Source organism: Neophocaena asiaeorientalis, unplaced genomic scaffold (genome assembly GCF_003031525.2).
Source record: "Neophocaena asiaeorientalis asiaeorientalis breed wild unplaced genomic scaffold, Neophocaena_asiaeorientalis_V1.1 scaffold1092, whole genome shotgun sequence".
In the NCBI taxonomy this organism is placed as follows: Eukaryota; Metazoa; Chordata; class Mammalia; order Artiodactyla; family Phocoenidae; genus Neophocaena; species Neophocaena asiaeorientalis.
Window position 1 is genome coordinate 102,230 of NW_020171836.1, and position 14,455 is coordinate 116,684.

A 14,455-nucleotide genomic window follows, 5' to 3' on the forward strand; every position below is an offset into this window, starting at 1 on the left:
GATATTTGTCTTTCTCTGTCTGACTTACTTCACTTAATGTGATAATCTCTGGGTCCATCCACATTACTGCAAATGACACTATTTCATTCTTTTTTATGGCTGAGTAGTATTCCATTGTGTGTATATATATATATATATATATATACCACATCTTCTTTAGCCATTCATCAGTCAATGGGCATTTAGGTTGCTTCCATGTCTTGGCTGTTGTAAACAGTGCTGCTATGAACATTGGGGTGCATGTATCTTTTTGAATTAGAGTTTTCTCCAGATATATTCCTAGGAGCAGGATTTCTAGATCATATGTTAACACTATTTTTGGTTTTTAAGTAACTTCCATTCAGCTCTCCATAGTGGCAGCACCAATTCCCTCCAACAGTGTAGTTGGGTTCTGTTTTCTCCACACCCTCTCCAGCATTTGTTATTTGTAGGCTTTTTAACTATGGCCATTCTGACTGGTGTGAGGTGATACCTCATTGTGGTTTCGATTTGCATTTCTCTAATAATTAGTGATATTGATTATCTTTTCATGTGCCTGTTGGCCATCTGTGTGTCTTCTTTGGAGAAATTTCTATTGATATTTAGGTCTTCTGCCCATTTTTTGATTGAGCTTTTTTTTTATATTAAGCTGTATGAGTTGTTCATGCTGTCTTGATAACTGTAGCATTATAGAAAATTTGAAGTCAGATAGTGTCAGTCTTCCAATTTTGTTCTTCTCCTTCAATATTTTCTTGTCTATTTTGTGTCATTTGCCTCCACATATAAAGTTTTCAGTCAGCTTGTTCATACCCACAAAATAACTTGCTGGGATTTTGAATGGGATTGCATTGAATTTATAGATCAATTTGGGAAGAGCTAAAATCTTGACAATATTGAGTCTTCCTGCCCATGAACATGGATTATCTCTCCATTCACTTAGCTATCCTTTGATTTAATTCAAAAGAGTTTTGTAGTTTTTCTCATGTAGATCACGTAAAAATTTTGTTTGATTAAAACCTAAGCATTTCACTTTTGGGGTATTAATGTAAATTATATTGTGTTTTTTACTTCAAATTTTGTTTGTTCATTGCTAATATATAGGCAAGCAATTGACTTTTGTATATTAACCTTTTTATTCTGCAGCCTTGATATAATCACGTATTACTTACAAGAGGTTTTTTTTTTTTTCTTAACAGTTCTTTCATATTCTCTAAGAGACGATCATGTCATCTGTGAACAGAGTTAATCTCTTCCTTACCAATCTGAATACTTTTTACTTACTTTCTTTGCCTTATTGCATACTGGAAGCAAAACTTTCCAGTATGATGTTGAAAAGGAGTGGTGAAAGGGAATATACTTGCCCTGTACCAGATATTCATGGGAAGATTTGAATTTCTCATCATTAAGTATGATGCCTGCTATGGGGTTTTTATGCATATTCTTTCTGAAGTTGAGGAAGTTTCCCTCTATTCCTATTTTACCCTGAATACTGATGATGAATGAGTTGAATTTTGTCAAATGTTTTCATGCATATATTGTTATGATCATGTGATTTTTCTTTTTCACCCTATTGATGTGCTGGATTACAATAATTGACTTTTGAATGTTCAACCAGCCTTACATACCCATAAGTAATCCCACATGATCGTGTGTATACACTATTGGATTCAACATACTAACATTTTGTTGAAGATTCTTGCCCATGTGGCTTTGAAATTATTTCAAAATAAATAATTATTTTTTTAAATATCAGAAGTTATGCCTTCAAGATACCATTGATCTCCTTCAAGATTCCTATTACAGTCTTTGCAGGAGTGTTCTTAAAAATTAATCTGGAGTGACGAGGTAAATCCATAGAGACAGAAGCAGATGGGTGGTGGCAAGGTAGTGTCAGTCTTCCAACAGGATGGAGGGGAAAAGAGATGACCATTTATGCTGTGGGCTTCATTTAGGGCTGATGAAAATGCGTTGGAACTAGATAGACTTGGTGGCTGTACAACACGGTGATAATACCAAACTCCACTGAAGTACCCTTGAAATGGTTCATTTTATGTTATGTAAATTTGACGTCGTTAAAAATAATCTCAATCTCCCAGTTCATTGGGATTGACATATATACACCAATATGTATAAAATGGACAACTAATAAGAACCTGCTGTATAAAAAAAATAAATAAAATTATAAACTGTTAAAAAAAAAACATAAAAGAGCCAAACGGCTTTTAGAACACCTTTGAGGAAACTTATCACTGATTAAATAAAGTTGGTCATTTAGACACGTGAGGCAAAACAAACAAAAAACAAAAAACAATCTCCCCAAACACACTAACCCAGAGTAAACTTCTGTGCCAGTTGTTGATTTCCTTGGCCAACATGCTTAGCATTTCCTTCAATAAATGTGTTGTCACTTGGTTTTGTAGGTCCATTTGGAGCGGGATATCTTCATGATCTCTGTGTCTCCCGCAGCCCTCTCCCCATCCTCTGTCCCCACAGTCTCCTCTCCTGGTCCTAGTGGTTTCACAGTCACCTCCCCGTGGCTCTTTCCTGGGCCAGCTGGATCTCCTGCAGAGATACTGCAGATCTAGTTGGAGATCTAGTCAGAGATCCAGGAGTGCCTGCGCTGTGTCCACCTTCCGCCTCCCACAGCGGGGCCCCAGGTCCAGCAGAAGGTCTTCATCAGCCTCCCTTAGCTGGTGGTCGTTGGGCGGGTGGATGCACGTCAGTCCCCATGTGGTTGGCCGGCTCCTGGCCCTCCCAGCAGGTCATGTCAGTGGAGGACACGGCGGCTCCCAGCTCTCAGTTGACCCCTGAGCTTCAACCTACTGGCCATTTTTGTGTCATCAGTGTTGCCAGATCTTAGAAACATTACTTTTCTATTTGAACCCATGTGAGCTTTTGATTTTTCCCTATGTTATCCATATAGTCATGTGCTGAATTTCAGGGAGGTTTTTACCCAAAGGCAAAGGAACATTTCTCAAAGTGACTGGTGAGTCAACTCTGTAAGAATCACAGTTGGGAACGGGAGGACTATAGATCACTGCCCTGCACCAGCTCAACCAGAGAGGCTCCTGAGTGACTCTAAAGTTTGAAATGACTTAGCTTTAAAACAATTGAGCCTATTTAAAATCTTGAACCTGTTTTCACGTTTACCCTGAAGGAATTCAGAACTTGCCACCAGAAAGTATGTTGATATGGCATATTGACTGTTTTGACTTAAAGACACTTGAAAAAAGACAAATCCAAAGCAACAACACACTCACGTGCACTCTGACCTTCTTTCTTTTTCTTAAAAACAGGAGATAAGTTGCCATTGAAATGCATCCTCCTGATGCCAGACGGAAATAACATCCTTGTCATCAGGACATAAAGTTGAGTCCAGAGAATTCTATACACAGAGACCTTGGTAAAATAATTCTAATTATCTTGTCTTCCTCACACAGTGTAATTACTTTTCCACCGTTGTTTCTCTTTGTTGAAACACATATAAAAGCAAGTAGGTTTCCCAATTTGGGGGGTTTCCATTTCTTATGAAGTCTCTCCCCATGTCATGTAAAACTTGCATTAAATAAACGTGTATGTTTTCCTCCTGTTGAGTTGTCTTCTGTCAACTGAAGCCGCAGCCCTGCCGCATAAAACCCTAAGAGGGTAACCATAAGCTTTTGCCCCCCCACAACCACTACAAGCCAAACCTAATTCCAGTTCAGCAGCCTTTGTCTCCAGGGAGGATGTCAATCTGCTTCCCTGTGTTAGAGAAAAGAGTCAGGCACGTTACAGATGCAGTTACAAACTGAGAACAAGTGCAAGGAAAAGCCCTGGGCCTCATCCGACTGCTCTCCGTTCCCGCAAAGCGCAGCCCCAGGGTGGGCTCAGTGCCCGCGGCTTTGAGGAGGCAGCCCGTTTGCAGTTTCCAGCTGGTCCTCCAGAAAAGGGCAGACAACTCCCAAATGGCTTCTTCTCTCTCTGAGCTAGAGCTTCCCTCCACAGAGAAGTCAAAGCAGGACTAGCCTTCCTTCCAGGAATCTCTTCCTGAAATGGACATCCTGTTAGAACGGGGTCCTGTGACTCCAGCCACCAGGGGCCCTTCCCCACTAGACACTTTCCCTTTTCCACTTCTCCCGCAGGCAGAGATGTCCCTGTGCTCACACACTGGAGAGTGAACATCAGTGGTGCTGGCCTAGCTCCTCACATGGAAGACGTTATCCAGCCCACGCCAGATGTGTGCGTGCACACACGCACACACACACACACACGCACACACACACGTCGTGAAGGCCCGTATGCTTTTGTAACTCAGGGTTTTGATCCAGTCCTGAGTAAAACCTGAGGTCTTCTCACCCATCTGGTCTTGGCCTGTAGAGACGAAAAAAAAAAGACCAGACACTAACCTGAGCTAAGGGCCGTCTCCCAGATCCTGTGTCCGGGGCATCAAGGCAGGTAGCAGCCACCTCGGTTGCTGCACTTCGGCCTGGTCGGCTGCCTGCTTCTCCATCCTGTCTGCTACATTGCGTGGTTGTCATGGGAACCTAGACCCCAGCTCCCCGCTAGCCCTGCTGCCCAACGTTTAGGTTGACCAACCCTCCTGGTTAGTCGGGGAGCAGAGGGGATTCTCAGGACAAGGGGCAGGAGTGCCAAACCAAGAAGGTCCCAGGAAAATAAGGATGAGTGGTCCCCTCCCAAACCAGGGTGATATAAATGAGGCTCCAGCGGCCAAAGGACAGGGGACAGAGGTTTTAGTGGTCAGATGGCCAACCGCATGCAGCGGTGTCAAGCAGGTCCCCTGTCAACCTAGCGGGAGATGCTTTCACACGGATGTTAAAGGCTCCAACTTCCTGTACTTCCTGACCCTCCACCAAGTCTACTCCACAATTCACACCTCACGGGAGGCCCTGTGGGAGGGAGCGGACATGTCATGGGTCATTGCGGGTCTCTGTCGAGAGTTTTCTGTCCTGTTGCCCCCATGAGCTCCTGACATTTCACCCTCTCAGCCCACACCCCAAGCTTGACACCACCCCAGGCCCCTTGGGCCAACCTCAGCCCTCCTACAACTACCTGCTCCATCGAGGACACGTACAAGAAGGGAATGTGCCCAACTTTGCCTCTCATGCCCTGCGTACGGAGGCTGTAATGGGTCCAGGGAGGAGAGGCAGGTTGATGTGGGCGTGGCTGTCTGCCCATCACAGCCGCCTTGCCCGTGAAGACCCCCAGGGGCTGTGCGTGGAGGATGCGGTGAAGCTGTCTCAGCCCCATCTGTCCACTGCTCACTCCGCACTCTTCTCTGCCTCAGGGGCACGACAGGGCAGGGCCCCGTGGCCTTTCTCACTCCTTGTGGGAGCCCACGTTACCTGTCTACCTAACATGAAGGGATTAGTGCTTAGATGTGACGCTGGAAACAGTGACCGAACCGACACTTGCTTTGAAAAAGTTCTTTATTTGGCTTGTCCTATAATAAGAAAAGGCTAAGATATACACCACAGGCCAAAGAAGCTGGTTCATGAAAAGTCAGAAAGGAAATTCTATCTAGAACATGCGCTGCTGCTTCTAGTGTGTGGCTCACTGCCTCACGTGGGATTCTAGGTTCCAGCACCTGCTTGCCTGACATTTTGTCCCAGCACCAAGTCTGCGTTTCTGGGAAAACCTGCTCCCATCTTTCTCACCCCCTCCTCCACCACCCACCACTGTGCACCTGGGCCAGAGTTGGGTGCTCTGTGTGCCAAGCTCTGGACACTGGTTTCTTCCCTCCTCTCACGGGCTCCAGAGCATGGGGGCCTGTGTCTGAGCACTGCGCGTTATCTCCTGCTTCACATCCTAGAGCTCAGACGCTGGCCATGGGCAGCACGGGTGCTCCTCCCCAATGTGAAGGCTGCTACAGCCAAGAGCACGACCAGGAAGACCCCAGCAAGGATGGTGGTGCTGTGGTAGCTCCCCTGGGCGCTGGTCTTCTCTTCCAGGTCAACCTCTGGCTGGTCTGGGAAGGAGAGGGGAGAGAAGTAAGGACGGGGTTCCGAGGGCAGGGTGATGGCAATCAGAACTGTTTGGTGGGCGGGGAAAAGAAGGGAGAAAAGAGTGCCTTTCAGGAAAATGAGGTCAGACCCCAAAGAGCAGCTGAGTGTCAGCCCTGGCAGATTTCACAGTGTCTTGTCAGCCAACAGGAGCAAAGGTTTGTGAACAGGAAGTCAGAGCTGGCCTTTGGCATAAGATCTGGCTGAAGGCTCCCGATGGATGGGAGGAGAGTGAGTTGGGGCATTTGAGCCCATTTGGGAAATGGGCACAAAGGTCCCAGCAAGAGGGACACCGGACTTAAGCTAGCGCAGTGTCGGTGGGAAGAGAAGGGAAACGAGAGACATGAGCAGAGTCCCCATCGGCCGCCTTTGCCCCTCCCTCTGCCCTGCCTTCCTTCTCTCTTGTAGCTCCAGCCCCCGTGGTGGGTACCATGCAGGTGACTTATGGCCGCACTGTGTCCCCTCCCGCTGGAATGGAAGCTCCTCCGGGCAAGGATTTTGATATATTTAGTTCTCTGTCTCCTGGCACATAATAGGTCTTCCAAAGATGCCTGGAATGTTGCAGATGGGAGGAAAGAGCCTGGAAGCAAGCCAGACTTCCAGGGGAGGGCCTGGATCTGGGCCCTGAGGGGAGAGAGCTGTCAAAGATCCTTGTGGGGTGAAGCCTGTGACTGCGGGAGGATTTGTGACTCTAGCGCCGCCCCACATCTGCCCCTGTCACCAAGGCCACCACATTTGTTGACCTGGCCCGGCCTGGACCAGAAATCATGGGAATCCCTCGGCAGACATTTCCTCACCCACATGCACAACAGAACAGCACAGTGGGAAATCTGCTCCCCGTTCTAGATGGGGAAAATGAAATGGCTTTTCCAGGATCAACCCCTTGGAGCCGTGAGAAAAAACCAGTCCTGCCTGGACCTACACGGCCCTGCCCAGACCCTGATTGCATGCGCTTCTCCAGGGCTACAGTTTGTCATCATCGTTATAAGTAATAATGTGACGATTAATGTTGACATTGGTGACAATAACGATAGTAGCAAAATCACTGCTCTTTGCAGCCAGTGGCTTGTACCCGGCAAGGGCCAGAGCTGTGTAACTAACAGTATTCTGTGTAAGGCCCTCAACAGCCCTGAGAGGTGAGTGTTAACGCTTTTGTTTTACAGATGAGTGTGAGGTTGGGTATTCAGAACCCAGAGGGTAAAACTGTCAGGTGTTCCGTGTCCCACATTAGAACTGTCTTGACCAAACCCTACACGCGTGTCCCCCATAGATCAGAAGCTCTTGGAAGAAGGTGAGAACCAGGTCTAGCTCCACTTCATATCACCCAGGGTAGCACAGGAGCCCTATTCGAGGGGAAACGGGACACCCACGGAAGCAACCCAAGTCCCCACGGTGCACGGGCCTGGGCCCCGGCAGATGGCGGGGTGGGGAGATGGCCACCTACCCAGGCTCCTCTTCTCAGCATGCGGGACCTGCAGCTGGATGGGTCCCAGGGCGACATCCACCTTCTCCTGGTAGGAGCCCACACCCCTCTTGGCCCTCACGATGCAGCCTCTACTGCAGCGGGACGAGGCGTCGTACGCCCTGCACACGACCATCTTGCACTTCAGGTACACGGAGGGGAAGCGGCTCAGGAAGCGGAAGGAATTGAACTTGAAGCGGAGGACGTTGGGTGAGGGCTGGTGGTAGGATCGGTAGGTTTCATCCTTCACACACCTGGAGGAGGAGAGGAGGCACCGTCAGCTCTCAACAAGGCGCTGCACTCCTCGTGCCACCCCGTGGGCTGTGCACCCTCCTCAGGGGGTGGCGGTCAGGGGACGGCCTGCTGCCTTCACAGCCTTCCTTGTGGACCCCCTGCTTGGCATGCTCTTTGTGCGGTACCCCATCTCCTCCTTCTTGTTTAATCCTTCCAACAGGCTGTGATATGGGCTTCACTACGCTCATTTGGTGGCTGCAGAAACTGGCTCAGAGAGGTGCTATTGCCTGTCAGGAATGATGCAGCTGGGACGGGGCAGAGCTGGCATCCCAACCTCCATGTCTTTTTTCATATTAAGGCTTGCCTGGAATTTAGTCACTCAGTCTAATTTTACTTTATAGCTAACCTGCTTGATGGCCACTCAGTTCTCCAGAGGCCCAGAGGTGACAGCCTGGCTGGTTAAGCTGGAGCTACTGGGAGCCCAGTCTGCCTTCCTTGAGCTCTAGGGCTGGTTGTGTGCGAGTTATCAGGTAGAGGCTGAAGTCCACCCCATGAAGACACTCCTTACCCACTTCGGATGAGATCATAAGTCAAAGATGTAAAGTCATCGGGAGATGGTGACGCCACACAGGTGTCCACAAATAAGGCCAGGGAGGCGTTAGAATGGAGGATTTCAGCCTGAAGGTACAAATCCTGGTTCAGGCCCACATAGTATGGGCTGCTGGTCACGGGATATAAGAATGAAGAGGATGTATAAAAGGAAATGTTCATGTCAAAATTGCTGTACTGTATGTTCTTGACCTCGAGGCTGTCATTAGCAATGTACATCGTGTTAACCCAGGTGTTCTGGAGCATTTTGCAGCTGACGTAAATGTGGAGGTCCTTCCTCCTCTTGATGATGCCACTCGAAACAGCTGCTTTGAGGGAGTTGGAGTAGGTGATGGTATCATTATCCACCTGGGAGAGACAGGCAGGCGAGCAGAGTCAGGCAAACGGCACCTGCTAAGGGAATCTCATTGCTGCTTCGGGTGAGAATGAGACTGAAATGATGCTGCAAGACTTCAGAACCTTCCCAGAACCACACAGAGACGGTACATGCCTATCACCACGGCTACCGTTCCCTGGGATGGATACACGTCACCGGCAAGACTCCCTCCTTTCTCACATCCCCTTTCCTCTGCCACGTGCTGGGGACCACAGTGTGTCGGTGCCTCCCAGGAGCTGCTGCTTATGGAAAGATGGGGGTGTCTGGATGACCCCCTACCCCTGCTGTATGACTAAGCTGAGTGTGGTCTCCTTGGCTCAGGGCCCTTCTGGCTTGTTCTATTTCATTCTCACTCTTGCTGGGAGAAATCAGGGGAGGCAGTCGTGGGAGGGGCTAGTGCGATTCGTTTTCACTGTGCTGTTTGGATGGGTCAGTAGTTACTGCAGTTTGGTGTCTGAAGCTGCTGGAGCCTGAAGCAACAGAGATCCAGAGCTATGGCTGCGGCAGGTCTCTGACCTCTGGGGCAGGAAATTCCCCAGAGGCTCATATGGACAACAAGGTGGTGGTGGCGTGTGTAGGGGTTGGAGTGGAGGCCATGGCAATGCTGGAGCACTTCCCGTCACGCTTTGCTTCTCCACTCCCCAAACCACAGGACCATTTCCTGCTGTGCCTTTCATGAAGCAGCAAATTCATAAGAATGTTGGTCTCTCATGCTGTTTGATGTGCCTACCGTCTCATAAGAGTGACCTTTCCAGAGACAAGAGTCTCACACCTGGTGGTCTGTAAGCATTTCAAGGAAAGGGTGATGTCTAAGCATCTCTCTTTTCCCCGGGCTTGGTGTTAATTATAGCATCAGTAGCAGCAATAAAGATCCATGGAATGGAGGAAAGGTCCAGGGGACAGAAGTCCAGCAAAAGTACCTGTGATGAAAGAAGGATGGTGCCAGGAGCAACCAGCCCAAATGGCCAAGAGGACACAGGTGAGCGAGCGCCCCTGCAGGCCCCATGGTCATGAGCATCTGGCCGCAGGTGAGGTGAGCACAAGAGTAGCACCCCCAGGTGGAGACTGGGGGTGGTGCACTCTTTCCCTCCCAAATGCTGTGATGGTCCTAAGCAAACTTGTCCTTGCCTGGTACGAGTTCCCACCAGCCGTGGGTGCCTCTGCAAGAACAGGCACAGAAATAACACCGTAGTGGCCTAAATAGAAGCCCTAAAATGTAAGACAACCTTACTCTTAAAAAAAAAAATAGGGGCTCCCCTGGTGGCACAGTGGTTGGGAGTCCGCCTGCCGATGCAGGGGACGCGGGTTCGTGCCCCGGTCCGGGAAGATCCCACATGCCGCGGAGCGGCTGGGCCCGTGAGCCATGGCCGCTGAGCCTGCGCGTCCGGAGCCTGTGCTCCGCAACGGGAGAGGCCACAGCGGTGAGAGGCCCGCGTACCGCAAAAAAAAAAAAAAAAGCTTGTCACTGTCACTAAATGTCATATGACATTTAGTTATATACCCTGTCAGGAGCAAAAGTTCATTCCTTGCCATTTGGGAAATGAGACAAGTTCCCTGCTGAAGCCAGCACTTGTACAACTAAATATAATTATTCTTTAGAGCAGCATGTGTTGGAGAGGCTTTAACTTCATGTCTAAGGTTGCAAAATTCAGCTCTGAGTTTGTCCCTTCCAGAAAGACATGTGAAAAGAGAAAAGTTTAACAACTGTCTAAAGTGGTCTTGCCACCCTGGGACCCTTGCCTACTCTCTGACCATGGGTTTCCCTTTTCTCTCGTCAGAGGGAGGCTCTGGCCTGCAGGGGGCGCCAGAGCCCGCACTTTGGACTCAGGTCTGGCAAAGGGCCTAGGATGGGCTCTATGCCTTCCATTCCTTCATGGGAAGTACACTGTATTTTCCGCCTTTATATTTTCTTTAAAAAAGCGGGGGGAGCTTTATATTGGAGTGCCAGTGGTTATCGCAATAAACCATATAAATGTTGCCACCTTGTTACTCCTTCAAAGACAAGCTGAGGTGTCTTCAATTGAACTCTGTATATTCACATGAAAGTGTTCTTGAATCCACATTTGCCTGTGGTTTCCGTGGTCAAGCTAGATTCTGAATGCACGCCAAACAGTGAAAGTGGGGGGCAGGTGTATTTCTTGATCATCAGAAGCTGTTCTGATTTTAAATTAAAATTCATTATTAGACGTCTGCTCAGTGTACAAGGCACTTGGGATGGAGTGGGAGTCTGGCAGACACGTCAACGGCTATCCCATGGAGACTCGGCCTCTTCCGCCTGGCGTCCCACTCCTGTGGTGGGGAGACCTTGCCCATTCAGACACACGAGCCAACGTTTGTCAGACATCCACTAAACGGGGCACCTGGAGGAGATGTAGACAGTCCCAGCTACGGATCATACCGTCCTGCCTTTGAATGCCGGCTCCACAGTTCATGACCATGTGGCCTAGGGCAAGTGGCTTAACCTCTGCAAGCTTCCGTTTCCTCACAATTAAATGGGAGTAGAAGTTGTCTCGAGAATTTTGAAAGTCTCGTGGAACTCTTAGTTCAGTGCCTGGCACGCATACTAGCCCTTAATGATATGATTATAAAGGCTTAGGCTCCACACCAGGGGCACTTGCAGTTGCATAGATGAATGAAACATTGGCCTGCCCTGGAGGCACGGTTTGCTGGGGGATACAGGTATTTAAGTAAGCAGAGGAATCAGAATGTAGCCTGTGCTACCCATGACCAGCCAGGTTAGAAGACCAGGGCTGGCCCGTGGCTTTGGCAGCTCCTATTGGAGTTGAAGGAACACAGATAGGAGGGCTCAGATGTCAGAGGCTCCAGGCTGCATATTTGGAACTGGGAGGGGTGGGTCACCTTTGGCAGACTGATTCCCACTGACTAAACTCAGGACAAACCAGAATCCAACACGATTGACTGACAGCGCGAAATGTAAAAGCCAGGTCGACTAGAACGTTTGCAGGGCGTGACCCATCTGTACCCTCTTCTGCGTGTAAGCCTCCCTGACCCACTCAGCTCCGATCAGAAGGAGCTCTGGTGTCTGTAGGGACTGTCCAATGGGAGCTGGGGGGCCACAGTGGCGACTGCAGACCCTCGGGCCCAGGCACCCACCTGTGGCTGACAGGCCCATCTGGTTAGCTAAACGAGTGTCCCCTCCCTCTCTCACGGTTCCTTGTGACCTTGCCAGGTAACGAACAGCACGCTCATAGCACCTAGCCGGGCACGCGGCAAATGTACGGTACGTCTTTGGTGACGGGCAAACCCTCTGATCGCGTGTGTCACACACATTGTACGTACTTGAGCCTTTTGTGCTGTATATTTATACTGCGGTCCTAAACCTAATAAAAATATTTGCACTGTGTCTGTTCCCTGACAGACAAAATCTTGAAGTGATTACTTAGGTGTCAGCCAAAAATTCAGAACTTAGAGTGCAGAGTTTTAAATGAATTTACATAAAATTAAATGCAACAACTCTAAGTTTACCATTCGGTGGGGTTTGACAGTAAAAGACTCAACACTCCCATTAATTCAAACAGCTCCATCCTGCCCCTTTGCAGGCAGTCCCCTCCCACCAGGTCGGCTCACTATGTACACAGATTTCATAGAAATGACATCACAGGGTGGGTAGTGCCTGGCTTCTTTCACTCAGTGCCACATTTTTGAGATTCTCAGAGTCTGGCATTGGCCCTACCGCTTCCCGGCTAAGTAGCTTTAAGCAACCTGCTTGACCCCTCAAAGTCCAGTCTCCCTGTTTTTCAAGCAGGATGACAATGAGAGGAGACTTGCATCATCTTGGTGGGGATTTGGGGGAGTTTGACACAGACTAATCTCAGTGTCTGCCACTTGTGGGGGACGGGATTAAGAAGTTTCCTGGGACATGAGACTTCTCCATGCTAAAATCTGCAAAGTCCCAGGTCAACCAAGACAACTGGTCACCCCAGGTGGTGACAGCTCAACAAATGATAGCTGCAGAGGCCAATTTACTGTGAAGCTAATGGAGGTTAAGCTTCAGGGCCCCCCTGCACAGGCTCTTCCGGGGCTCAGCAGTGCACTGGCACAGCCATGTGTTTTTGTAAGATTTCTAAAACTAAGATATGCTTGCATTCTTTCCATGAACGAGGCACCTGCCTCTCTTGCCCACCCCAACACCAACCTGTATCAGCTCCAGGCCCTTCAGAACCTGGAGCTGCCCCTGGGAGCTGCTATCACTCTTGCCGAAGCGATAGCAGCCTGCCAGGCACCCTCTCTGGTGGACAATGTGGGAAAAACTCCCCACTGACTTTCCTTCCTTCTATTTGGACATGGCTGCAGCTATGTCATGGCACCAAGGGACGGATTTGTATCTTCAGCCCGATTACGTTCTGGTTATACCATCATCGTGTTTTCTGGGTCCCCAGAATTCAAAAAGCACAGCGCAGGGCACTGTAAGAAAGCTGGCTCAGCAGGAGGGAGAGGAAGAAGCTCCAGGCTTACCTGCTCGATGGTGCCACAGCCAGAGTAGGGAACTGTGAAGGTCACCTGGCTCGAAGTAATCTGGGGCCGACACCGGTAGCTCCTGTTCCAGCCGGGAATGACAAGGTCCTTGGCAGAGTAACCCAGGGACTGGAGGTAGCCCACACTCACGCTGGCGCGCATGTGGTTCTGCAGGCAAAGCAGCTCTGGGGGCCAAGGGCAGACAGTGCGGTCAGTGTCAGCGCCCCCCCAAGCCCACAGAAAGGTGCAGAGATTGAGATGGCTGGCAGATGGTCTGCCTGCGGACACAGCTCACCACCGCGCCAGGTGCCCTGGGGCTCAAGTCAGTTTCACTCTCACGAGACCCCTTGAGGGCCCAGGGACTAGGATTTCTCTGATGGAGAAGTGAAGGCAGGGTGTGAAAAAAGCAAAATGTTTTGCTAAGTTGCCGCTTATCCATATAGTAAAGTAACGCTCGGGTTGAATTGAGGGGATGTCGGAAAATCAACATCCTTAGCTATGGACCTAAAATAGGTCCTTTAGCTAAGGGGCGGGTCAGTGCTTAAAATCCTGACCTCAGGACTTTAAAAGAGAGCCAGTACCTCACCTTGCCCGGCCCCTGGCCAATCTGTACATCGGTCCACTTAACAGCTCAAACCGTGGCCATCAGCCTCTGCTGGACATGGCCGAGCGGCCAGCTCAGACCGTCTTCAGGCAGCAGCCGAATGTGCTAGATCTCAGGACAAGGTCACAGTGTCCCACACTCTGGGAAGGCCACAAGGCCTCAAGCCAGGTGATCCCCTCTGCCCTTGACACTGACATCTCACTATCTGTTGAAAGCAACACCTTGCCCTTCTACTTCATCTCTGCTGACCACAGAAAGGCCAACGCGCCACCCATCGGCCATGTCTGGGAGCCAGAGTCCCAAGACCCACTGCCCTAGGCCCCTTTCTGCACCGGATCGAGCCTTGGTGACCTGAAAAGGCGGCCATCACTTCTCATCTCACAGCCATGGGATGGCTGAGCAGCAGGAGTCACTCTGAGGGGCCCCACCCAGACAGACGGGGACTTACTCGTGCTCCCAGGGGACAGGCTGGAGTAGTATTCAGCCTGGAACCCTCTCATCTTGATGCTGCCATCGCTGATGAAGCGAATGGACATGAAGTTGGATGACGAGGTGAAGGAGCCCCTTGCCCCATCACAAACCCGGGCGAGCAGAGGGGAGCTGTGGTAAGGGCCGTCAAACACTTCAATATAATCGTAGTTACAGCCGCCTTCAAGCCTGCGGAGACACAGCACACAGTTCTGGCTTCACTTTTTTTTTTTTTTTTTTTTTTTTGG

The 14,455-nt window shown here is 49.7% G+C and overlaps 1 protein-coding gene across 1 annotated transcript in view; it reads right to left on the minus strand.

The window, feature by feature from the left end:
- Positions 1 to 5,387: 5,387 nt before the first annotated feature.
- The window catches only part of DMBT1 (deleted in malignant brain tumors 1), a gene marked incomplete at its 5' end in the record, with an annotated part of 14,353 nt that continues 5,285 nt past the window's right edge, over positions 5,388 to 14,455 (minus strand). The window contains 5 exons of the mRNA XM_024741641.1: positions 5,388 to 5,944; positions 7,423 to 7,694; positions 8,243 to 8,631; positions 13,136 to 13,320; positions 14,188 to 14,396. Of these exons, the coding sequence (XP_024597409.1) occupies positions 5,778 to 5,944; positions 7,423 to 7,694; positions 8,243 to 8,631; positions 13,136 to 13,320; positions 14,188 to 14,396 (1,222 nt within the window). The remainder of the gene's footprint in view (positions 5,945 to 7,422; positions 7,695 to 8,242; positions 8,632 to 13,135; positions 13,321 to 14,187; positions 14,397 to 14,455) is intronic.